This window comes from Myiozetetes cayanensis, unplaced genomic scaffold (assembly GCF_022539395.1).
Source record: "Myiozetetes cayanensis isolate MyiCay16 unplaced genomic scaffold, myiCay2020 scf6-25, whole genome shotgun sequence".
Taxonomy (NCBI): domain Eukaryota; kingdom Metazoa; phylum Chordata; class Aves; order Passeriformes; family Tyrannidae; genus Myiozetetes; species Myiozetetes cayanensis.
This window is the reverse complement of record NW_026087853.1, coordinates 14,911,531-14,935,817: the sequence shown is the minus strand read 5'-3', so window position 1 is coordinate 14,935,817 and position 24,287 is coordinate 14,911,531. Positions and strand designations below refer to the sequence as shown.

At 41.4% G+C, this 24,287-nt stretch overlaps 1 protein-coding gene across 1 annotated transcript in view; it reads right to left on the bottom strand.

Moving 5' to 3' along the window:
* TTC7B (tetratricopeptide repeat domain 7B) overlaps window positions 1-20,298 on the bottom strand; it is a 136,155-nt gene extending 115,857 nt beyond the window's left edge. Inside the window, 3 exon segments of the mRNA XM_050335350.1 lie at window positions 646-716; window positions 719-799; window positions 20,140-20,298. Of these exon segments, the coding sequence (XP_050191307.1) occupies window positions 646-716; window positions 719-799; window positions 20,140-20,260 (273 nt within the window). The 5' untranslated portion in view covers window positions 20,261-20,298.
* Between the last annotated feature and the right edge of the window lie 3,989 nt (window positions 20,299-24,287).

Sequence of the window (24,287 nt, the reverse complement as noted above, 5' to 3'; positions counted from 1 at the left end):
TCCTTCCAGTAATTATTAGGTGTGTTTTCTGTATATATTCATGTAGAAACCCTCAGGATATTTCTTCTAACAGAGCAACAAACCAACAAAATTATGTCTCCTTTAATATTTGAGAAGCTTGAAGTAAGGGGGAATCCACAAAAACTATTTAAAGGCAGCCTATCATTACAATCCCTCCAATTATTTTTTTTCTAACACCACAAGCACAGTTGAAAATAACATGGTATCAAAACTTGATGATATCCATTCCACAGTCTACATATTTAATTCATACAATTTCAAAGTATCAGGGCAGAATAAATGTCTTGAAAAAAAGGATTAATGGATGAATAAGGAGAGAAAAGGAAGAGAAATTAATACTCCCAGAAACCACAGGAAACAAAAGTTATAGATGACTGTAAAACAAGCTTCTCTTAATCTCTCAAAAGATGGATGTTGAGTACAGAAGAGATAAGCTGATGTAGCAACTACAACAACAGTTAAGTAAAAGAAGGACCAGAACAGTTAAGAGCATCAGAAGGTTCTGACAGAAAATGCTCTCAGATATTAACATCAATTTCTGCACCTCCAAATATAATTTAAGGAAACTTTTCTCAATACTACAATTTCAACTTTTCCAATTCTTGCTCAGACTGACTTACATACCTTTAGATTTCCCCTATCAAGAGCCGCCGTGAGATGTTTCCTGACCTCAGTCAGCTTTGGCTGGGGGCCCGTGGACTACTACTCTGTTTAAGAGTATTTTCCTTCAAAAATTGTTCTAGTTTGGACTCCCCAAGGAGAAGCTCTGCCATGTCATCTGTAAATAAAACCAAAGACAGGAAGCATTAGAAATAATTTTATTTCACTATAATTTCAGTGGAGACAGCCACTGCCTGAATTTTAAATAGAAACTAACCAAAACAAACACAGCATGGAGTACTCAGGTTTATCACAAGTCATGTAGTACTTTGTTTTACTTTTCAATTTATCTTTTCCCAGCATGATTCATTGCAGAATCAAGTCCCATGTATTTTAAGATATAAAGAATGAGAACACTAACCTGAAGTCAGTGTTCTCGCCTTCCTCCTTAAAAAGCAGCACTTTATTCCAAAGCTTTATGCAGCTTTCTGAACATGACAAGATATACGTGTGATATCCACTTTACCAAAAATCTGGTTTCAAATATGAATACTGATATTGGATTAATGTATGTGTTTGAGGGTACATGTCCCTCATGATGTCCTGGATCACCATCCATATTTTGTCTGTAGATTTCACTCAGACCCTGTTAAGGTTCCAGCCATCCCAAGTCTTCTTCAGCATGAAAGTCCATTTCTCATCACTCTCCCAGTTTCTTAGGGCTTACCTAAGAAACTGGTCATCCTCTACTCTACCCAGGGCCACTAAACCTATTTTACTGAAATGTGTTAGTTCTTCCTCTAGTGAGAAGAGTGCTGTAAAAATCATCACCTCTCTATCTTGGACTTGAAAAGATCTGGTCATGCCTTGCAAATAATGTCTGAATAACCCAAATATGTAATATCAATAAATAAAATAGGATTTTAGAAAGGAGAAAGGCAAAAAGTTAACCACCAGAAAAGCTCTCACCACCATTATCACTGTCCCAGAAAGACCAGGGCATGCAGAAGTCAGCGTTACTGCAGAGGAGAAGCCTTCCCTCAGGAAATATATATATTTCAGGAAGTATAAATGCATCAGCATTATCTTTTCATTACAGCAAATTTCAGTACAATGTCATTCTACAGTAACTTACAAGGACCAATACTGTCCTGTAACATGTCCTACCAAATAGAAAGACAAAAACCTAGAACTTTTTTCCTTAAAACTTCCAGCTAACTGCAGACTCTTAAACCACAATTTCTTCAAGACAAAATTTAAGAGACCAGATAAAATAGCAAAAGCATCAAGGGAGCACTTATTTTTCCATTTATGTTTTTATACTGTGTAGCTGGGAGAGATATCCATGGTAAGCTCAACATTTACTTGTTCTCAACTACCATTCACTTACGTTTTACTGTTTAAGCACTACTAGAAAAGTTCTGATGAAGACAAATCACACCCCAGATGCCACCTGGCTACCAGCCTGCTTAGTTTTCATCTAATCATAGTTGTCAAATTCATCAGTCGTAAATTTGTAGTGCCAGCTCCATTTCCCAAAGTCCACCAAAAGAAGACCACTAAAGCTTCTCCTGATACTTCAGATATACTCATCTCCAGATCAGACAACAAACAACTCGAAGTGTCACTTCCTGCATGCATCTTCTCTTAAGAGCACCTTTATGCCTCTTCACAGGTATTTGGTTTTGCCTAAACCGAGCACCTTCTGCTTAATTTATCCTCAAAACTCTAGATACAGCTTTGATACATGCTAGCAATATATGCTGGTTCCTCGAAAAGACAAGGAAGGGGAAAATAAACCCCAGGTTTGTTTTTTTAATCTTCCTGATGCACCATTGCTTTAGAGACATTTGCAAAAACAATGACAATCACATCTTCCAAATACATATTAAAGACACACAATTCCCACTTTAAAAAAAAATGCCACTACCACTCAATTAGACAGCTACAGTATAATAATGAAATCTTATTAATATTTGCCAACCAAAAAAAATTAATTTTATTTACTTATTCAATGCCCATATGGCAAATGAGCACACTTTGACACGCATCAGAAAGTCCATCATACAATTTGCACATCCCTTAAAAATGAAGTTGATCAGTTTATAAAGTTTGACTAAAATGTTTTCATGTTAAACCTCTGACGTACAATTTAACAAAACAAATAAGAGAACAAAATTTCTGAAAATCTAAAGGCTCAAAATTTGTACACTATAGTATTTTAGATACAACCTAGGGTATACTGCATGGAAGGCTGGCTAATCCCCTGGCACCCTGGAAACGTAACATTTCTGAACAGAACTAGAATGAGAAGGTTTTACAGTAAGTAAGAAATATTTTGGTCATGCACAAGAAACCCCATTGTTAGCTGCAGCAGGAAACAAGTGAGTCTATCAGGGCTGAGCACACTTATAACTTAATATGGTTTGCAGAGTCTTTCCCATGCTTAGAAAGCAAGGATAAATTCCTTGCTACAGTGTGAATTTCACACACACATTATGTCAGAGTACAGCAAAAAGAAGGGAAAGGGGCAGTAGATGCTCTCAGCATAAGCACCTGGAGGGACTGACATCAGGCTTTGAAATCCCTTGTCCAGAGCCTCTGTTGCTCAATCACCTTGTAACAACAGCAGCCACCTGGTCCCACAGTCATGGTCAGCTGCACTCCCCAGGAAAAGGCCCAAACCCAAAATCCCACACTGCCTCCCACCCCAGCCACAGGTCTGGATTCTGGAAGGCTCAGAGCCTGTCTGAGGACTGGGCTGAGGTTGGCCAAAGGCAAACAAGTACACTTTGCCCCTGGAGAACATTCCCTTTCATTGCATCCAGTTCATCATCCCGGACCACACCACTCATCTGTAAACTGCAGAACTGCCATTTTTAATTTCATAAGCTCTCAAAGCTCCTCTCATTTGAAGTTTATTTTAATATATTACATCTGAAATTTTAAATCCTCTGATGAAATAAAAGTAGAGAAGGACCCAATTTGTTCCCATACATTCACAATGTTATCAGTATAATTCCAAGAATTTTTGAAGCAATTTACACTAACTAGTTTTGCTACTCTTTCATTAAAGTCTGTTCAGTAAAAATGAAAAACAGAAGATATTTTAATGTACTAAGTGAAGAAAAAGAAATAAAAACCATACTTCAGCACTAGGGAAGCTACCGGATCATACACAGTTTCAAGCATTTCCACAGATTACAAAACCCTCCAAACAACTTTGTACAACACTTCACTGTTCTCACTGCAGAAATCTTTTCCTTGTTATCCACTCAACCCTTCCCTTGCTGCAGTTTTTGTCCATAGCTTCCAACACCTTCAGTGTACATTTCTGAGAAGAGGCCACCTCTGTACCTGGGGCAGGGGGGATGCCAGCAGTAGGATTCTCTCTTAGGCTTCCCTTTCTAAGATTTAACAAATGCAGCTTTCTTAACTGCTTCTCTCACATCACTCACATTTGCCCCCTTAGCAACTTGGGTTAACTTAGGGCCCCCTTAGCCCTCCATAGGGCTAACTCTGCTATATCAATATTCAAACTTAAACCTAAAGCTAGATACAGCACATCATCATACAACAGATGAGGTCTCATAAGTGACAAACAGTACAGGAATAATAATTTCTCTCAAAATGCTGAGCACAGTGTGAGGTTGGTCTTCCTTGCTGCAAAGGTTTGCTGACAACTCACATTCCTTTTCTCATCCAACAGGACCTTCAGATCCTTTCCTGCATCAATACCTGAGAGGTTCCCCTTCTAATACATCACACATGGGATTTATTTATTTTTTAACCTATCATCAAACCTCTGAGCCCAGCCAGTTTCCAACCAACATTGATACATATAAATTAAACAAGAAATTAAACTGATCAAATCTAAACATGATACTTCAGCCCAAATCTCCTTTGTTACAGACTTACTCCAAATCCCACATTTCATTACAATAGGTATTATAAACTCATAGTAAAGTCAGATATTATGACCAAAATTACCCTTCTCAAAGACAGCTTTAGCCCAACACTCCATAGGATTGCACTGTCTGCAACTATTCCATCTCTCTGGAAATCAAAGAGTGTAAGCTGCATGAACAGAAAAGACAGCTGGTTTTGTACACCAATGCAAGGCAGGTTAGTTTGGTGCAGTTTAATGTGTGCTGTGTGAAAGGCTCTCAGAGATCAGAGGCCTGCTCCAAACTCACAGAACTGTACTTCAGTTCACTGTATGCAATTATTTGCCTTGCAAAGAATAAGTCATTGACAGGTCCTTTCAGGACAGGTATTTTACCCAAAATATTCAAAAGACTCCAGTGTATGTGATCTGAGTAAGCAATTTTTGTTTATGAACCTCTTTAAAAAGGCAGTTAGAAATTAGGAGTGAACCTTGAAAATAATACTTGAGGTCATCATAGTAATGTCCCACACAGGAGAATAATTTTGCTATTTGTATTTTTTTAAGCTAAGTGGTAACTTAAAATAGGGTGAAAATATGTCAAACTCTAAGTTTTAAGGGATGTGCAAGTTGATACTTCCTCTCTGATGTGTACTCATCCAAACCAAAGTATTTCATTTAACAAGTAACATTCCTCTTTCCTTTTATTCAGTTTAATGCTTTGCTGAGCGAGCTCCATTTCCAAAGAAGGTTGAGGAAACATGAACGTCAAAGTCAGGAAGCCAAATGACACAAGTGCTTTGGTTGGAGAGCTGAAATATCATCAAGGCTGTTTGCAATGAAAAGCGTGAGGTCTATCAATGACATTCTTCAACACTTCAAATAGCAGAACTTCAAAAGTGCCTAAGAAGAAAGTGTCACATGTGCCTTTCCCTCTCAAAGGCACTCCTTCAAGTAAGTCTCAAAAATTCTTCTGGTCCCCACTCCTGTAACAAGCACTTCTTTAGTTAAGTTAAATACAGTAGATCTTTCTTTATGGAAAGACAGGTAAGAACAGCTATGCTGTGCACCAGTTGCCAGACATGTTTTGTTTATACAAACTGCAAAATCGTCAAGGAAGCATGTGAAAAAACTACTTCTGGATTCTTATACCAGATTAGCTGAAGAACAGGTCAGACACTAACGAAAATAAACCTTGCACTGCTAGGTGTGAAAATGCATGCCCTGAGGTATGAGAATTCGAAAAACAAAGTGCTGAAAGTCGTTCCTATTACTAAAGGGGAAAATAATCACTTTGCCTATAACCAAACAACAGCCCTGGCACGGACAAGAGCAAAGTGCAGCCATTCCAGCTGCACCACATAAAGAGGGAGACCAGCTTTATAAGACCAGTTCTCACCCATTTGTGGAGAAGAACAAGATAGGGATAGACACAGATATAGCACTCTGCATAAAGTTGGTAAGATTATTCCTCTCTTGTACACAGATTTTTTCACATTGGGGAAAGTAAGAGAAGAGAAATATGAAGTCACCTCTTGAAAAGTTAATTTATCCTATCTCTCTCTTCCCTCTCTCACCCTCCCCCCTTCACCCTAAGATAAGTTTCTCCCTCTGACAACTACTTGAAAAATTACGATGTTGTTTCTGAAGACAGGACACAAGAACAAAGCCTTAAGGGAAAGCTGACACATACTCTGGAACTGCCCAGACACCTTATGATGAGAATCAAAGTAGTCTATAGCACCCAGATATTTTGTTCCCATCACTGATGCAAGTTAGAGAAGTTAAGGATCCAGAGACAGCCACAGTGCAGCAAAATCTAATGTGCATACTTTCCTTCAGAGTAAAGGTGGGAGAGAAAAAAAGTAGCTGCAGCTTACGGATCCAGTTAAGCATCAAAACAAAAGCTGTTCTTCTAGGTCATCCATCCACAGTACAACTCATACTTTCCCTATACCACTGCTGCAGATCATGAGACATAGCACCACAAGAGAAATAGTTACTCTCAGACTGGCTTTCATCGCAGAAGTGCTGCACTCCCACAGCTGCTGGTGACTAACACCTGAAGACAACAGGTCACAGACTGCAAACCATAAAAGCCACTGCAAAGCAGAATTTTTCTTATTTACTGAGTCACTCATCTGCTAAGTCAGTCAGTCAGGGCCAGACATCAGCAACAAACTTTTAAATCAAATTATTACTGAGTGAGTACTTTATTAACAAAGCATTGGCTTGAGGTGTATGAACTGTTCTGTGCCAGTAGGAACATGACTCAATTGTGCTTATAACAAAATACTTATTACATGGACATTTCTGAAGGAAACCATTTATGAAACTATAGGTCTTCCAGAGATTTTCATCAGTTACAGCTATCCCTTAAGACATCCTGAAACAATGTAAGCATTGTTTGAAAAGAAATTGTTTTTCTTTTTCTTTTTCTTTCAGTACAGTATGAGTGAACTAGATTACATTCTTCTATGAGATACTTTATAGAGACAGAATTAAACTGTGTAAGGTTGATACCTTGAAGTCTAGTGTTCTTCCAGCCAGTCTAAATAGATGCTTCAAAAGACCAGCAAATCTGTTTGAAAACAGTTTCAGTACCATGAAAACCAGTAGCCCACTTTTGGAAAATGGAGACAGTTATGGATCACTATAAAACTCTTGATTAAAGGAAAGTCTCCTTCTTATTCATATATTTCTCTGCTGAAGAGTTCATCAAAGCAACTACTTGGTAAAATTAGGGGGCTGATGACTTTTATCACAATTGCATTGCAGAACCATTTCCTAACTGGAAAAGAACAGCCTCACTTGCCCACCTGTTTCTGCAACATCACAGTATCACTGAAATAATCCACCTCGCTAATAGGATGTCCTCTGCCTGTAATCAAAGGTACCTCTGAGCACCTTGGAATTGCAAGACAAACTGAAGGATGCCTTAGGTGAAATGCCCATCTCTCTTAGCACTGAAAGAAAAAGCAAAAAACCCAGACATTTCTACACATGCAAACTGCTTTCTTTCAGCTTAGAGAAAGCTGAGACACACTCATACAAAATGTCTTAAGAAGAACCTTGTGCAGACGTGACTATCCCTCTCTGCAATATCAATCAATACTAAATATCTTCAAAATGAGAATACAGGCTGGCATAAACACAGGATAGGAAAAAAACCACACATGATGACGTATCTTTGTAAAACAGACTCTAAAAATACAACGAAAGCTGCTTTGCTACATAATTTGTAACATCTGCTTTTGGAAGCAAATTCTTTACCATACTATCGGAATCTGAAGCAGTTGCTCACAGAAAAACAAAATTAAAATAGAGGATTAATCTTCCTTTATCCTTGGTCAAGAATGATGAAGAATACTTATTACTATTAGCTTAAAACTATGATCCATCTTGAAACATCCACTGAATCACATGCTAAAATGCAAAATAGTCAGCTTTCTGATGAATGCTACCACAGCCTCCAGGCCCTTGCTGAAGAACCCAGGAGTTGTTAGCAGGCTAGGTGAGAGGAATATCTAGCTCTAAATTCCTTTTTAAAAGTGAAAAAAAACCCCTAGCTAAATACAGGTTAGGAGCTCTGTCTCTTGCCTTCAGAGTCCCTCCCTAAGAGGTGGCTTTAAAAGTTTATTTAATTTCAGGGTATACCAGGATAGTTCCTAGTGAATGATGATGTGGTCTCAATAGAACTAATGAACCTGCCTGCTACCTGTTCTTCTGTAGGGCACTAAATAACTGCTCTGCTAAAGTATTACTTTTCCTGTGGTGGCTCAACAGTCTCAGATAAAAATGAAGCAAAATACTGAAGTTTGTCTAGGTCTCGACTGCCATCTATGTGGTTTCTCAAGTGTTCCTAATATTAATGCAGAAAAAGTAACTTTTTAAAGGATCTAATAATTATTATTTTCAGTGTATTTTTCCATCACAAGGAAATACTTGAAAGGTACAATGGAAACACACCTCTTGGACAACATACTTGCTATCATTGCTACGACAACCACTGTCAACAACCCTGCCCTGGTACCAAGTCTCTGTGCACCAGAGGTTTCTCTGCAATGAAATATCCATGACATGCTGCTATGGTGCACTGGTAAGAATACACCCGATTGCCTGCTAACAACAACAGTTACAATGGAGCCTTCCTCGACAGCTCAACATCTAGAGCAACAAAGTTTATACAGAAAACCACTGTTTCTTCCTTACATGCCAAATGGCATAGATTAAAAAAATACTTTTAGTATTTCATTTTGCTTTCTTCTGAATTACACAGCAGCAAGAAAAAAGTGCAAATTAGGATAAAATCTCCTACTACAATGATTTAAGCAAAGAGGCTCAAATCCTCAAGACTCAAGCCCTGAGGATCTGAATTTGAATAGGAAGTATTTAGGAATAGGAAATATAGAACAAACTAACTACAGAACCTGTAAACAAACAAACTTTAATCTTTCCTTGTAAACAAGTAGATTAATCTAGAAGCATATCACATGTTGCATTGCTTCTCCCACTCTCCACCAAAATCTTCAGTATCTCAGTTAACATATTTCAGACTCTTAAAAAAGCACAATTGTCCAAATACATCGAAGACTAAAGATTATGGTTATCATTAGTTTCAAATGAAGATAGTGCATGAGGGAGATGGATTAGATGAAGCATGGAGTTGTAAGAACAGAAGACACTGCTGCTTCACCTGCTCTGTACTGTATTCCAGAAAGAGAAAGAAATAAGAAACTCAAGACTAAAAATAATTAAAAAAAAAAAATCAAAGAATAAGGGTAGGAAAGAGCCAAGGGGTAAAAAGGACAAGTATGAGATTTCCAGGGTCCCAACGGGACTGTATGTTGATGTGCAGAATTCCAGCAAGTTGAGACTTGCCTTGTAATCAATCTTCTGATGCTTCAAACCTTCCCAGAGGGAAACTAGCTTGGGAGCAAGAAAGAAAACTATTCCTTCTTAATCCCTAAAACTCTTACTCTCTCTAAAGGTAAAACTGAAGGGTCAGAGTACTGAAGGGTTGCATGTTCCAGTAATTTGAGATGATTTTTTTCTCAGAGTTCCTATAACATGTTGGAATATCATTATGCCTAAATATAAAAAGCCAAACTAAGGAATTTTGTCCAGGAATGGGATGCAGTAATAAGGATCCCAAAGGGGTCAATTGCCACATATAGTACCCAGACAAAAATTTCAGAGTGAACAGCTGGAAACAAGAGAAAGCTTATAGATCACACAGAACATTTATTAAGAATGACATTTTGAAACAGAGCTTTCTTCCAGAGGAGGATCTGGAAATCTTGGATCCAGAAATGATTTCATATTCAATTGGCAGAAGAAGCATGAAATGCACATTTTTAACTGGGGAACAAGTTGACCATACACTTAAAACAAAGACATTTGCTTTGATCCCAGTGCGTGTAACAGTGAGTAAGGGCACTGGCCTAAAGAGGAAATTAGCAGAAATCTCCAAGTACTCATTCAACTCAGTGCTCAGCACTCAGTAACTTAAACTAAAATGAATGCCAAAACTAGTCTTAGATTTCTAAAAGGTTTACATTAAAGACAAGAAAAACAACATACGGATAGACAGGTGTCACTTATGATTCTATCACTGATTACTTAGTAGCAAGGATTCACAGCATCACAGGATGACTGAAGCTGGAAGGAACCTCTGGAGATCATCTAGTCCAACACCCCTGCTCCAAGCAAGATCGACTAGAGCAGGCTGCCCAGGATCCCGTCCAGCCAGGTCTCTGGGGACAGTAGGACAGTAGAAGAGTATCTAGAGAACATGTGCAGACCAACAGGTACTACTGGTAGAAAGGCTGCAGACTGATGCAGATGATACACACGTAGAACCAGATGCAGAAAATACAGTCAGCTGTTCAAAGAAATTGAACTCCACTTCCCAACACCTTTAATTACACACAATCATTCACTCTTCTGCCTCTTAAGTACACAGAGGGCATGGTGCCTTTTCACTGTGCAGTTATGCACTATCTACACAATTTTCCTGCTTGACAGCCAAAACTTACATTAAAGAAAAATATTATAGGCTTTCCAAACTGTTCATGCACAGGCAAATTTACTTTCAAAGTACCTCTACTACTGAAACGTATTTTATGACAGCACATATTAAGAACAGAAAACTACAGCAACTTTTGAATTATACTACTTTAACGTTGGTGGTTTTTTAATATTCAAGCTCCCAAATTTTGTGAAATGTTAAGATCATCAGAACAGTAAATAACCAAGCCAGGACAGTCACAATGTATCGTATAGAATACTGAATGAAACCTGGCCCGTTCAGCCAAATGCAATGCAAAACCAAGAAATAAGAATGCATGTCATACCCGTCATACCCAACACTGGAAGCATAAAGTGTGGGAAAAAGGATCATCACGGTCTTCGGGTGTTTAACTGAAAACAATTCTAGTAACCACACTGAGGAAAAATGATCAAAATTTAGCTTCTTCTCATTTATGTTTGTTTAGGACATAAAGATCAAAGAGGGCCTTGGAGAACAGGAAAAGCACATGCTGTGATAGCTAGAAATTCTCTCCAATCTTGCTTGTTGCTATGATTTATTTCTCAAAGGACAAACCAGTTTTCCTACTGCTACTAACAACAACTAAATACTAGAGACTATTTAGATGTAAGGTAAAAACCAAGCCATGTGATGGGGACAGAGGCTCTTGTCCATTCTACACCAAACAGCCACATTACAGCACAGTGCAAACTTCACAGAATCACAGAATATGCTGAGTTGGAAGGGAATCACAAGGATCACAGTCTGACTCTTAGTCCTGCATAGGACCATCCCCAAGAGTCACACCATGTGCCTAAGAGTACAATCCAAATGCTTCTTGAACTCTCAGGATTGGTGCTGTGACCACTTCCCTGGGGAGCCATTTGAAAGATGACGACAATGGAATCCAATTTTGGTTCTCCCAAAAAGGTAAAGAAAATGAGTGACAAAAAAGAAAATCACTGATTAATTGCCAGGTGAAGAGAAGGACATTCTTCATCTATGAGATGACCCAAAGCTCAGATGAAAACACACAAATGAGCCTTTGATCCCCAGAGATCTTGCAGTTGTCTACCATTTCCAATCTCCTCCTCTTCTCTCTCCAGGTTCACCTGGGAAAACTCAAGTAAATTCTTGAAAGGCAGTATCCTACATCTGTCAGTCTCAGAGACGATTGTCTCAGGTACACAACCACCACTGTCAGACAGAGAGCACCTTTAGGCAACTTTGTTAGTTGGTGCTTTGGGGAGGTTTTGGTTGGGTTTTTTGTGGGGATGGGTTGTTTTTGGTTTTTTTTTTTTTAATTCTACCAGGTGTTCTAAAACCAAAAAGTCCCCAACTTTTGCCTCTCCTTAAATCCAGCTCTAAAGCAATCCCATTAGAGCCTTGACTAATACACAGCATTTTCTTTCCATTAAGGTAAAGTGACTATAATTAAATGGGAAAAAGAAAAACAGGAGTGTGGCTGGAAGCTGAGCCCAGGAAAATCTGCATTTGAGATAAGGCACACTTTTAAGGAACAACTTGTTCACATAATTAAATGTAGAAAAATCTGGGAAGGCCTGGAAGCTGTTGGTGTTTTCATATGTTGGTTGTCTTTGCAAAAGTTATGGAGATAAACCAAGTTATTGGGCTCAAGTGAGCTGCATTCAAGATTCAGCTAGAGACAAAAGGGATTTCCCACCCACTTTTTGTTAAAGAAGCACAGCTTACAACCTCAGACAATATGAGATTACAGTAAAGGATTTCTGTTTATGCAGACATATTTTGATTCCACTCGAACTGTGTATGCATGAACAGAAATCCTTTATCATCAGTGGGGTGGGAACTTGCAGAAACTCATGCCACACTTCCTGAAGCAACAGAGCAACTGATAACATCACTGATCAGAGCAGCTACTAAAAACTGCCACTATGCATTCTGCCACACGTTTGCTGACACCAGAGAAATATCTAAATTCAGCACTCTCTCTCCACAGCCTGGAGTAGAGATCAAACGCTCTCCAATTATTAAAGGTCTTGCTACCCACAACATCGCACTATTAGCCAGATATCCTCACTCCCTCCAATTTATCTCAGCATTCTGCCACTTCACTTTTCACAAAGTTATTGTCTTCAGTTATTCTTTATGAGATCACAAACTAAACAGTGTTCAGTGCAAGGAAAACTGAGCAGAATTTAACCTAAAATTCTAAAATTTTGTTATTTACATGACAGATTGGAGGGGAGGAGGAATGGCTTACATTTGGTATGGTTAAGAAGGTTCTGCCCCCTTCTTTACTGCCATGCAAATCAAACTCAAACAAAAGTGGTCTCAGTGATCCTGAGTTTATGCCAATGAAATTATTTCCCTATAGAAAAGTTAATACTAACCTTCAACCCTTGAGGATAGATTAAAGGAACCTAGAGGAGCTACAATATAGACATATACCAGTATCTATTCACTGATAAAGCTGGCTACCATTTCTTCTCTTAAACTTTTAAACACGGCAAAAGTCCAACCAACCCAACATTAACATGAGACATTCCATTTCTAAAAAATTCCATTCATAATATATTTAAGTATTCTTATAAATATAAACAGTTATAAGATCCAAATATGAAAAGCAGTTAGTTCGCTCTACTCAGATGAACTACATCCTTCCTCACAGTAGGAGAATAAGGTTCCCCTTGCCTTTGTCCTTCACTGGCTGCTGCCACTGTTCATTTTCCACCAGCTGTTAAACTATTCAGGCCCCTGTGGGAGGCAAATCAGCTCGGCCAGCCAGCAGACACTAACCCCAAAACAAGAAGCATAGAGTTTTCTGCTGGCTGGCCCAGCACAGTAACTCCCACCTCTGGTGTTCATCAACACAAGGGAGAGGCCAGGAACACGTAACCAGGGGAAACTGCATAGAGAAGCAGCAGCTTGAGCAAAGGCAGGGAGAAAGAACCTCCTCCATGCAACAAGAACAAGGTGTTAGACCAGCCTGGTTACTTGTGAAATCATACTGACTACGCTTGCATTTTCTATTCCAGATGACAAGGCAGTTGGAATACAAGCAGCAGATCTACATCATCACTTACACTGTTATAACACTCCTGGCTATCTGAAGAAACAAAGCTGTCAGTCAAAAATAAAACAACACATCTGAGTACTGTCACAATCTGTGGTCTTCATTCAGAAAACTGTCTGTCCTTAGTAAACCTGTTCTGTAAATATGGTAGTGAATGCAACAGGAGGCAAACAAAAAAAAAAAAACCCACACCACAAATTAAGAGGGTGCTTCATTTCCACCTGCAAAAAGGCATGTCACATGGTCTGCAAAGATCTCTTAGGAAAGCTTTGCATATATAAATTGCACTACAAACTGTATGTATAAAAAAAAAACAAAACAAATTTGGTAAGCACCTCCTAAGTAGGGCATGAGTCCTAAGAGGTTTAGAAATCCCTTGCTTACTCTGAGGATAAGCTTTAACCATACATCTGAGGTCTTGTATTTCACAAGGCAGTGAAACGGATGAAAACTGATAAGATGTTTCTATTTTTATGTTCTACTTATATCAAGATAAGGAAGCAGCACAGAAGGTGACAAAATTAGATATGTAAAATAATTCATAATCCTTTGAGTTTGCTACTCCTCCCTGTTCCTTTATTCTGCCAGGCTAATTGTGAGGAACAGTATAACAGGAAACTATAGAAACAAGGTGTTGAGAGGAAAGGCAGTCAGAGAAGAGATCATGCACAAAACAAACCAAACAAAAATGGGATAGCAAAAAAAATTCACTTGCTAAGAAAGAAGTGTGTTACAATGTTATTGTATTTCCATCAGTAAACTTGCACCTGTAGGTAACGTTCTATTTTCATGGCAACGTCACAATGCTCTTGGTAGCATACAGATCCATAAAGTTCCTGGGTATACATTCTCTCCCCACAGTAATGCAATATTTCACACTGGCTAAGGTTTCTACAGAACTACATCATTTGAACTATAAAAATTCACCACCTCGGTGCTTTTCCAGACAGAGCCATACATCTCACTGAACTTGAACAAGGTCATGTTCTGACTGCAGCAACAATGAATGGCCGGAAACATCCACGGAAATTCATGGATCCTTTATTTTAGCCACTGAGCTCGCTACTGAACCAACCTCTGATTTCCTCACTGTGTTCCCAAAGGAAGGAAAGAAAACGTGAGAGCACTGATGTCCTGAAAATGCCCTGTGCAGACACAACCTTCATACTGAGTTCCAGTGTAGCTGTTGTCTTTGAGACGCTACTGTTTCATCAAAAACACATGACTTGCAATCAGCTTTGCAAAGTGATTGCTAGCATCCAAAATTATCATTCAAGTATCATAAAATTCCAGACACCATGAGAATCCCAACTCCTAAAGCTATGAGTGACACAAAACTTTCATTAAAGCTTTTGCAGAGGCTTCAAAACACAATCCTCAAAATCCCAAACACTTCAATACATGTATTGAAGTAATACTGTATGACCAACAATTTACTGAAGTAATACTGTATGACCAACACATTACAATAAACTCACTGAAAAAACCCTATAAGTCCTATTTTCAGTATTTGAGAAGAGCAACTTTACAGATCTCTTAAAAATAAAATTTTAAATGAAAATAAAAAGGAGATTTCAATTATCATCAGAATCAAAGTGCTGAAGTCATCACTAGCTATTTTGGGGACTGCTACACTAAACTGTGATCTTCAAGAAAATCTCTCTTACGAAATGTTGCATTTCATACGTAACTGGTTTTGATGCCAACCAAGTTTTCCAACACAAAGCTGTACATGGTTCTCCTACAGATTAAGGCCTTTATAAAAGCAGCCCATTCAGACTGGCTTAAAATATAAAAGAATCCTATAACGAATGTTTCTCAATTATGGGCACATTGTAAAATACATTCTCATTAATCTCAGATATTCAACATTTACTATTTTGCCTTTTCCAATATTCTGTGAACAAGTAATTTTGTACTCAAAGCTTTCACTATCATAACCATGCTTCATGCCCCTCCTGTTCATTTGCAATGTTAGACAAACTTCAACAAAAAAGCAAAATTTCTTCAGATCATTTTCTTAGAAGAGGACTCTTGTAGTTTAAGCCCAGCTGGAATTAAACACCACACAGCCACTCGCCTAATGCCCCCTTTCTGCCTCCCACCCCGGTGGAATGGGGAGGAGAATTAAAGTAAAACTTGTATGTTAAGAACAGTTTAATAATTGCAAATACAGTAAAATACAGTAATAATGGTAAATGATAAAAATAATGATAATGAAAAGGGAAAAACAAGTGATGTACAATGCAATTCCTCACCACCTGTTGACCGATGTCAGATCCCCCTTTCCAAACCCAAATGTTGCCTTCCAGGCAACTCCCCCAAGTTCATACACTGTACATGACATTCTGTGGTGTGGAAAATCCCTTTGGTCAGGTTGGGTCACCTGTCCCAGCCTTGCTTCCTCCCAGTTTCTTTTGTGTACCTCCTCACTGGCAGAACATGAGACAAGAAAAGAGTCCTTGACTTAGGATAAACACAACTTAACAAAAAACCAAAACATCAGTGTGTTACAACACTACTCTCAATCCAAATCCAAAACACAGCACTGCAACAACTACTGGGAAGAAATTAACTCTACCCTAGCTGAAACCAGGACAGAACCTATAAAGGTTAGTTAGTTAAACCAGCTGGGAACACTCACCAAGTTTCATTAGTGAGAACTGCTCTAAGATTTTATTCCTAGCAACTTGGGGTTTGTCTCAGTTCCATTTGAGAATTGATACTCAGGATGTGAACACTTGAGGATGGCACCTTTCTTGTAATCAAACAGCCTACAGCTTAGCCAAGGACCGCATCTTTGGGACCCTCAGAGCAGCACGATGATTTGTTTCTCTGCCAGCTGTCAGTTTTTGAAAATCCTGCTGTGCTGGGTACAAACAGCAAGGTGCTGGCAGTAGAGGAGCTGCGGGAATGGCTCCTGTGGCAAAAGGCCAGGGGTTGCCCTGTCCCACCCCCAGCTGGCTCCAACAGAACCACAGCAAAACACAGCTGAGCCCCTCAGCAAAGCTAACAGCACCTCTGGAAAGTGTATTTAAGAAAAGGCACAAAATGCCACAAAACAGAACAAAAGGAGTGAAAAAACAACAAAAGGACCACCACCAAGGTCAGAGGAGGAGGAGGAAGTGCTCTATGGTGCCAGAGGAGGAACCCAAGGGAGGTGCCAGGGAGGACTCAAGCCAGAGCAGGCGGATATACCCTGAAGGAACCGTGGCACATGGACAGCCTGTGCCAAAGCAGATTTTTCTTGCTGAAGGACTGCTGTCAGTGGGGAGCCCATGCCAGAGCAGAGGAAAAACATGAGAAGGAAGGAGCAGTAGAAAGAAGCCACCTCACAGCAACCGTAACCCCTCTGTCCCCTGCACCATGTGGGGAGGTACAGGAGTCTGGAGCACAGGAGTGAAGTTCAGGCTGGGAAAGGGGGGAGGAAAAGTGTTAGTTTCATGTCTATCTCCCTCTTTCTTAGTATCTGTCTCTATTTTAAATGGCAGCAAATTAAATTCATTTACCCCAAGTCAAGCCTGTTTTGCCCAGAACAGTAATTAGTAAGTGGTCTCCCTGTCTTTATTTGAAGCTACAAATCTTACCCTATTTTCCGTCCCTGCCCCACTAAGGAAGCAGAGACAGCAGCTGGGTGGGTATGTGCTGTTAGCCAAGGCTAACTCACCACCCAGCACGTAACAGTTTTGACCCAGTCTTTAACAGGAATGCTGATGAAGCAAGAGCTCAAACCGAGATTTGTGTTACATGGCATGAATCTCATTACTGCTGCTGAGTCCTGGTTCTGCAGTAGAGAAATATAATCCAAACTGGCTAAGTGCCTAACCAATCTGAGTTGGGTTAAAAGACCCTTCTTTCATCTATCTATCTATCTATCTATCTATCTATCTATCCATCCTTTGTGAAAAGCAATGCAAGTCACAGGTTTGACAGAGGACACTCATTTCCTATGATCCAAATTGTTACTACTACAGAATAGCAAAGGCAGTGAGTAATATCTCTCTTCTCTCTTGATCTTAGAGCTCAGCAAGCTCTCAAAGCCTTTCAAATGCAATCCATTCCAGAAATTTGGTCCAGTGTCATTTTTGTGCATCCAAGATCCTATAGAAACTGTCATTTAGATTTGATCCACTGCCAGGTTTTACACAGACTCCTGCTTCTATGAAGGAGTACATAGGATCCATCAGTCAGAACTAATCAGAACAAACAATACAAAAACCAAGTCCACTCAAAATACTGCACCTCTCAAGTGCTACATTTCTTCAGAAGTAAATACTGTTGTGTTATGCATCCACACAGACCTTCATCCTGGGAGCTTCACTGCTATTTCGTCCTTCATCTAATTTGGGTTGCGAGCTTCAAGGAATGGGAAGTTGCTAAGAGGAGATTCTGTTTCAATGCAAGACAGCTCAAACAATAATCCATACCATTAAAATTTCCATCAAGTGCTCTAATCCCCAATTACAAACAGGAGGTGTAATTAAGTCCTGGTAAAGTAACAATCTATTCTTTTGCAATAGTGCAAGACTGAAGAAATTACAAGAGGGCTTCCCCAAAGGATTCCTTCCCATGTGTGTTCCAAGAGCAATAAATGCTATTCCCAGCAATCTTGATATCCTCAGTTAAAATGCTCCAGCATTGAAGAGTTGGAGACAATTCCCTACACAGCAGTATATGGACAGAATGAAGATCTCCATGCTTTTCTCCACCCTATCCCCCAAGCTTTTAAATAATCCCTATGACGTATTGTTACACATTCAGTCAAAACAGAGATCTTTCGTTACCCATTCCCAAGTCAATTTGTAAAACTGAACATTACTGCAGAAGAATAGAGTAACATTTGGAGTACCTTTTCTTCAGCTGATTGCTTCAAATGTACTAAAAACAGTGATAGCAGCAGAGTGCCTTTCAGTTCATATCCCTCTTCATGGATGGAACAGAGGCATTGCCTCCCCTTTGTAATCTTACCAGCTGATAACCTTGACCTGCAACCCGTTAGGTACACCAGGATTTAGAACACAAACTTCCAGTTTTAGACACTGTCAACAACAGGTGAAGATATTTCACTAAATAAGTTACTCTGTTCCTGTGTTACTCCACTAAGAAGGAAGAGTCCAGTGCAAATCACTTCACTTACTGGCTGTTGATGTTCTCAGTTACCTAGACTTGGAAGCCATGACATTGATTTAATCATTCCTGTGCTGTCAAAAAGATAAAATCTACATATGATACTTTCCCATATTTTAAATATCAGGGAATGCTTCAATAATTTGTATTTTGACTGGTACAGAATCTAGAAGATGCCTTAACAGGAAAATCACTGAAGTGTAAAGTTATGCAGATTGCATAATCCTCTCTGATATGCTTCACTGGGGTAAAAAGTATGCAGGTTGGAGAAATTTAAGTCAAATTGTCAATAACATCTCCTGCCTAGCTCTCCCTACCTGTCTGAAATACCTTAGCACATCTTAAAACTATGAAGATCATACTTCCCAACTAAACAGCCAAATCACATTTGCCTTTGCTTGAAGTGATCTCTAACTAGTTCATGGTCTATCACTCAATGATGCATGTCCTGAAACTAAATATAATACCTTCCACCTCTTCACTCATGTTTATTTTTAGTAACATGCCAACGCATGAAAAGTTATCTACTACCCATCCATTCATTCTTAAGTTCTCTCTCTTCTGTGAGTCATGTTTTTCCTCTTTCATTTGTATTTCTATACATCTGAACGATGCAGTTTTCTTCCCTATCTAAACGTGCAAAGCTATCACAGCCTTCACAACAAACTCCCACTGATGTCAACCTTATGCCTCGTCCTCTCTCTGTTAACTTAGCACCTCTGAATTCACCCCAAGTTCTGTCTTTGCAGACTTGACTGCTCTCTGAAAATACCTCCAGGTCCGCCTCAAGTCCATGAGTGAGCCCATAGAGGTTGACACTATCCTCACACACAGACTGAAGGCATCCACGGCAAAGAAAACTTCCCTTGCTCATTAGGCACTATCCTTTAGATAAACATTTTGAATCTTGTGACACAATAAGTAAGACACCAAACAAGCTATTCATATTATTTATAAGAAAATAAATGGAGCTGCACTACATTGCTGAGGCATGCTTTTAAGAGAAAGGACGGAAGCCTTCCTAAGACACGCTGTGCACAGATCCCCCGGCAGCGCACAGAAGGACATTGAGGGCTTTATGCACACTGTCAGCATGTGTGCCTGCAGAGCTGCAGCGCTCGTGACCAGCGCCGGGCTGCTCAGCACTTGGGGCCCCGGCCGCTCCAGGGCCGCGCTGCCGCCCTGCACCCCGGCGGGGCGGGACCCCGACCCCGGCCCCGGTCCCGCGGGGCTCAGCGCGGTGCCCTCGGGCCGGGCCGGGCCTGGGCGGCTCCCGCCTCCCACCGCCCCCCGCGCCGCTGCCGCCCGGCCGGGCCACCCTCCCGCCGCCGGACCCGCCGAGCCCCGGGCCCCGCAGGCCCTTCTGGCCGCCCGCCCGGCTGCACCTGCCGGGCCCCGCCGCCCCCGCCCGCGCCGCACCGTTCGCGATGAGCTTGGCCGAGAGCTGCTTGACGAGCTCGGGGATCCGCTCCCACTGGCACTCCGAGCGGCACCGCTCGATCTCCGTCTCCAGCCGCGAGCCCGCCTTCCTGGTGGCCATGGCCGGGCCGCGGGGCCGGGGCCGGGCCGTGGCCGTGGCGGGCGGGGGAGGCAGGACGGGCGGCGGCGGCCCCGGAGCGGCGGAACTCAGCGCTGCGGCCGCGCCGCGCCGGCGGCACCGCGACCGCCCAGCCGCGCCCCCTGCCGGCCGCGCGGGCGGGGCGGGGCCAGCGGCGGGGGCGGCCGGGCCGGGCCGGGCCGGGCCTGGCGGGACCGGCGGCTCCCGATGGTCCCGGCGGTCCCGCTGCTCCCAGACCCGCCGCCGCGTCCCACCACCGCTCCCGGGGCTGCGGGAGCGACAGGGAGGGAGGGAGAGGATGAGTCTGCCCAGCGCGACCGCCTGTGGGAGCGGAGCCGGTACCGCCAGCAGGAACGGCTCCTTCAGAACCCACTTACACATGGGTGGGAATGGCACGTTCAGCTGATTTCACCCTTCCACGGGCGAACGATGACCACAGGCCGCCTCCCCCCTCTGATTTACTTTCCCCTTCCACAAAATGCAGTGGAAAACTGGTTCCTGCCCGGCTCTGGTCGCCTCTTCACCTGCCTTGGCACCGCTCACCGCACTTCGCTCGGGGCTTTGAATCCATTGCACGGCGTTCTCCCCTCGCTCTCTCCACGTTCGCACCTCACAGCACACCCTCTGCAGTCCCAGCAGCCGACAGCCCCTCGCACACCGTGTCCCACCCCACGGCACGGCCCAGCGGGGACACCGGCGCAGGTCTCCCCTGCGCCTCAGCCAAGGGGACAGCCAAAGGTCCGCGCTGTACGCAGATCGTGCCCTACGTCTGGAGAAAATAAACGCATTTCCAGCATTTGGGAGGAATAAAAATACTATCTGAAACAATTCCAATGGTACCGTGTATCTTTATCAAATGCTACCTTGCACATACGTGACACACCAGTTCCACAAACTCATACGCACCTTGGAAAACTGATGCCAAGACTGATTTTCACTGAAAAAGTAGCAAAAAGACCGAGACTGCATTAAAAAAACCCCCTCAGATATTATTCACAGAATAAGGATTTTTTCACAAAATAAGGATACAGCCCACTGACAGAAAGGTGTATTTAGACAAAACATAAATTCAAATAATTCAAATCTCTTGCTCCACATCCTTGGGTCACAGTGCAGACTTTTACTTCTTTTCCTCTACAGAAATGAGAAAACAGTGAAGCCAACAGGAATTTAGTTGAATTTGTGACAATGACTGTCAGAGATGATGATGATCGTTTAGAGTTCTGAAGATTCAAAAAACAGGCTGGATGCTATTTTTGCTCTTACATGCACTGTACTCCTCTGGATCTAACATGTTAGTCTTCAGATGTATGAAGTTCACAAACTCAGAATCAAATTTGGGCAAATGCAACATTACCAGCCTGAGACGGGTCAATCATTGTTTCATAGCTGCTAAAAGTAACATATTCTTATTCCCCAAACCCTGTGAATCTTCAAACTCCTGTGGATCAATGCTATCACGAGTCACTTTTATGTGCTGTTCTGTAAATAGATCAGTTAAAAGTAAACATGACACTGCCTATGGGCATTGGTAGAGTCATTGTTCACAACAGAATTTTTAAACAATTTTCTAATTCGGGTGTGTGTGTCACATGCACTAGGGACAGGTGCTTTCTGAAGTTTTGCTTGGTTTTGATCATCCACTGAAACATCAGGAACAGGATGCATCTTTTTAAAGATCAACAATTTCCATCGAATCACTAACTGACCAAGAATGGACCCAGGCTTGTACAACCAAAAGCTTGTTAGTGTCATCCCCAGCTGTATCCTCAATGTAATAAAAATCCACTTCCTACAGATCTTGTTCTGCTTCTATCATCCTTAGACCATCACAGCTATTGCAACTCTATGACAGTTATCAGGTGTCTTTTTCAGTGTTTCAACTAATTAACTTTTCATTCCCAGTTCTAGTGAAAGCATAATAGCACAAAATCCAGATACTGTAAATTGCCTTTTGTCAAGTTGCTATTATAGAACTTTCAGGTTACAGTCCCATTTCAAACAAAAAATTTTTCAGATTTTAAAAGTGAAATAGAAATGGTAGCAGAACATTACCGTGTTTAAAAATAGAATGGAGTACTGCAGGACTGGAAAGAGGATTTAGTAATGTAACAAAAGCAAAGGGAGAAATGTAAAAGCATTTTTTGCTTACCTGAAGTTTCAGAAGACCTAGAGAACATTAAACTGATTATAACATGGATTACTGGAGAGATAAGACAATTACGTTAAAAATGAGGCAGGAGAAGAATGGTAATTCAAAATGTTTGATATTGTAACTACTAGTTCTTTTACACATACAACTATGAAAACAAAAATTTCAACTTTTGAAAAGAGCTAATTTGCTTATGAAGATTATTCATGTTTATCCACAACAATTTTAACACATTTTGTTAGCGCTGATCACATCATTTCAATAAGAGCTACCAGCAAAAGAATAGTATTAAAATATTTACATAACAGTTCATCAGGCTTATTATCTCAACAGCTACTATTTATGAAGTGAGACATCTATGCAAAAGGAATTCATACATTTTGAAATTCATTGGAACACTTAGAAAATCTGCTTTAACATTAATGAACTTCCATATACCTAAAACTGCTCTGAGAGGATTTTGTTATTGATGACCCCTAATGGAATACAATAATGGATCTGGAATGAATAGTATAAAAGTCATAGAGAAAAGAAGTAGGATTCCACATATTTTGTCAATTGTCCCTTATTTTTTCAACTTTAAACAAAGTGTTGTTTTCTGGAAATGGCCTATTTATCAAATTGTTGGGGCAGCCTGAGGCATACATGTACTTTGCTAGAAACAGTCCGCAGTAGGTGAGGCAGTTGGCTGACAAATATAGAGAGATAAAGGGCAGCAAGAGAAATAATGGATTGTTCAGTGCAATTTCATGAGCTTCCTATGAGGAAACAGGAACTTTCAGTACATGGCTCCACACTGTGGTGGTTTGACCTTGGCTGCATGCCAGAAACCCACCAAAGCCACTCTATCACTCCCCTCTGCAAGTGGACAGGGGAGAGAACATATAATGAGAGGTTCATGAGTACAGGGAGAGATCACTCACTCTTACTGTCACGGGCAAACTAGACTCAACTTGGGGATACTCAATTTATTACCAGTCAAAATCAGAGCATGATAATGAGAAATAAAACAAATCTTAACCCCCCCCCCCGTCTTTCTTCCATCTCTTCCTCCTTCCCAGGTTCTACTTCCTCCCCACCAGAGATGCAGGGAGAAAGGGAATGGGAGTTGCAGTCATTTCATCACAGGTTGTTTCTGCCATTGCTCAGAGAGAGGAGTTCTTCTCCTGCTCCAGCATGGGGCCCTCCCACCGAAGACAGTTCTCCATGAACTTCTCCAGGGCAACTCCTTCCCATGGGCTGCAGCTCTTCATAAACTGCTCCAGAGTGGGTCCCTTCCACGGGATGCAGTCCTTCAGGCACAGCCTGCTCCAGCGTGGGTCCCCCCCAGAGTCATAAATCCTGCCAACAAGCCTGCTCTAACATGGGCTCATCTCTCTCCATGTGTCCACAGGTCCCTGCCAGGAGCCTGTTCCCACAGGTTCACAGCCCTCGTTCGGGAATCCACCTGCTCCGGCATGTGGCTCCTCCACAGGCTGCAGGTGGATCTCTGCAACCCCACTGACCTCCATGGGCTGCAGGGGCACAGCTGCCTCACCTCGCTCTGCACCTGGGGCTGCAGGGAAATCTCAGCTGCTGCACCTGTAGCACCTCCTCCCCCTCCTTCTGCACTGACCTTGGTGTCTGCAGAGCTGTTCCTCTCACATATTCTCACTCCTCTCTTCCCTGAGCACAACTACGTCTGTGCAGTAACTTTTTCTTTTCTTCTTAGGCATGTTATCACAGAGCTGTTACTACCATCTCTGGTGGGCTTGGCTTGGCCAGCAGCAGGTCCACCCTGGAGCCAACTGGCATTGGCTCTGCTGGACAGGGAGGAAGCTTCTGGCAGCTTCTCACAGCAGCCACCCCTGTAGTACC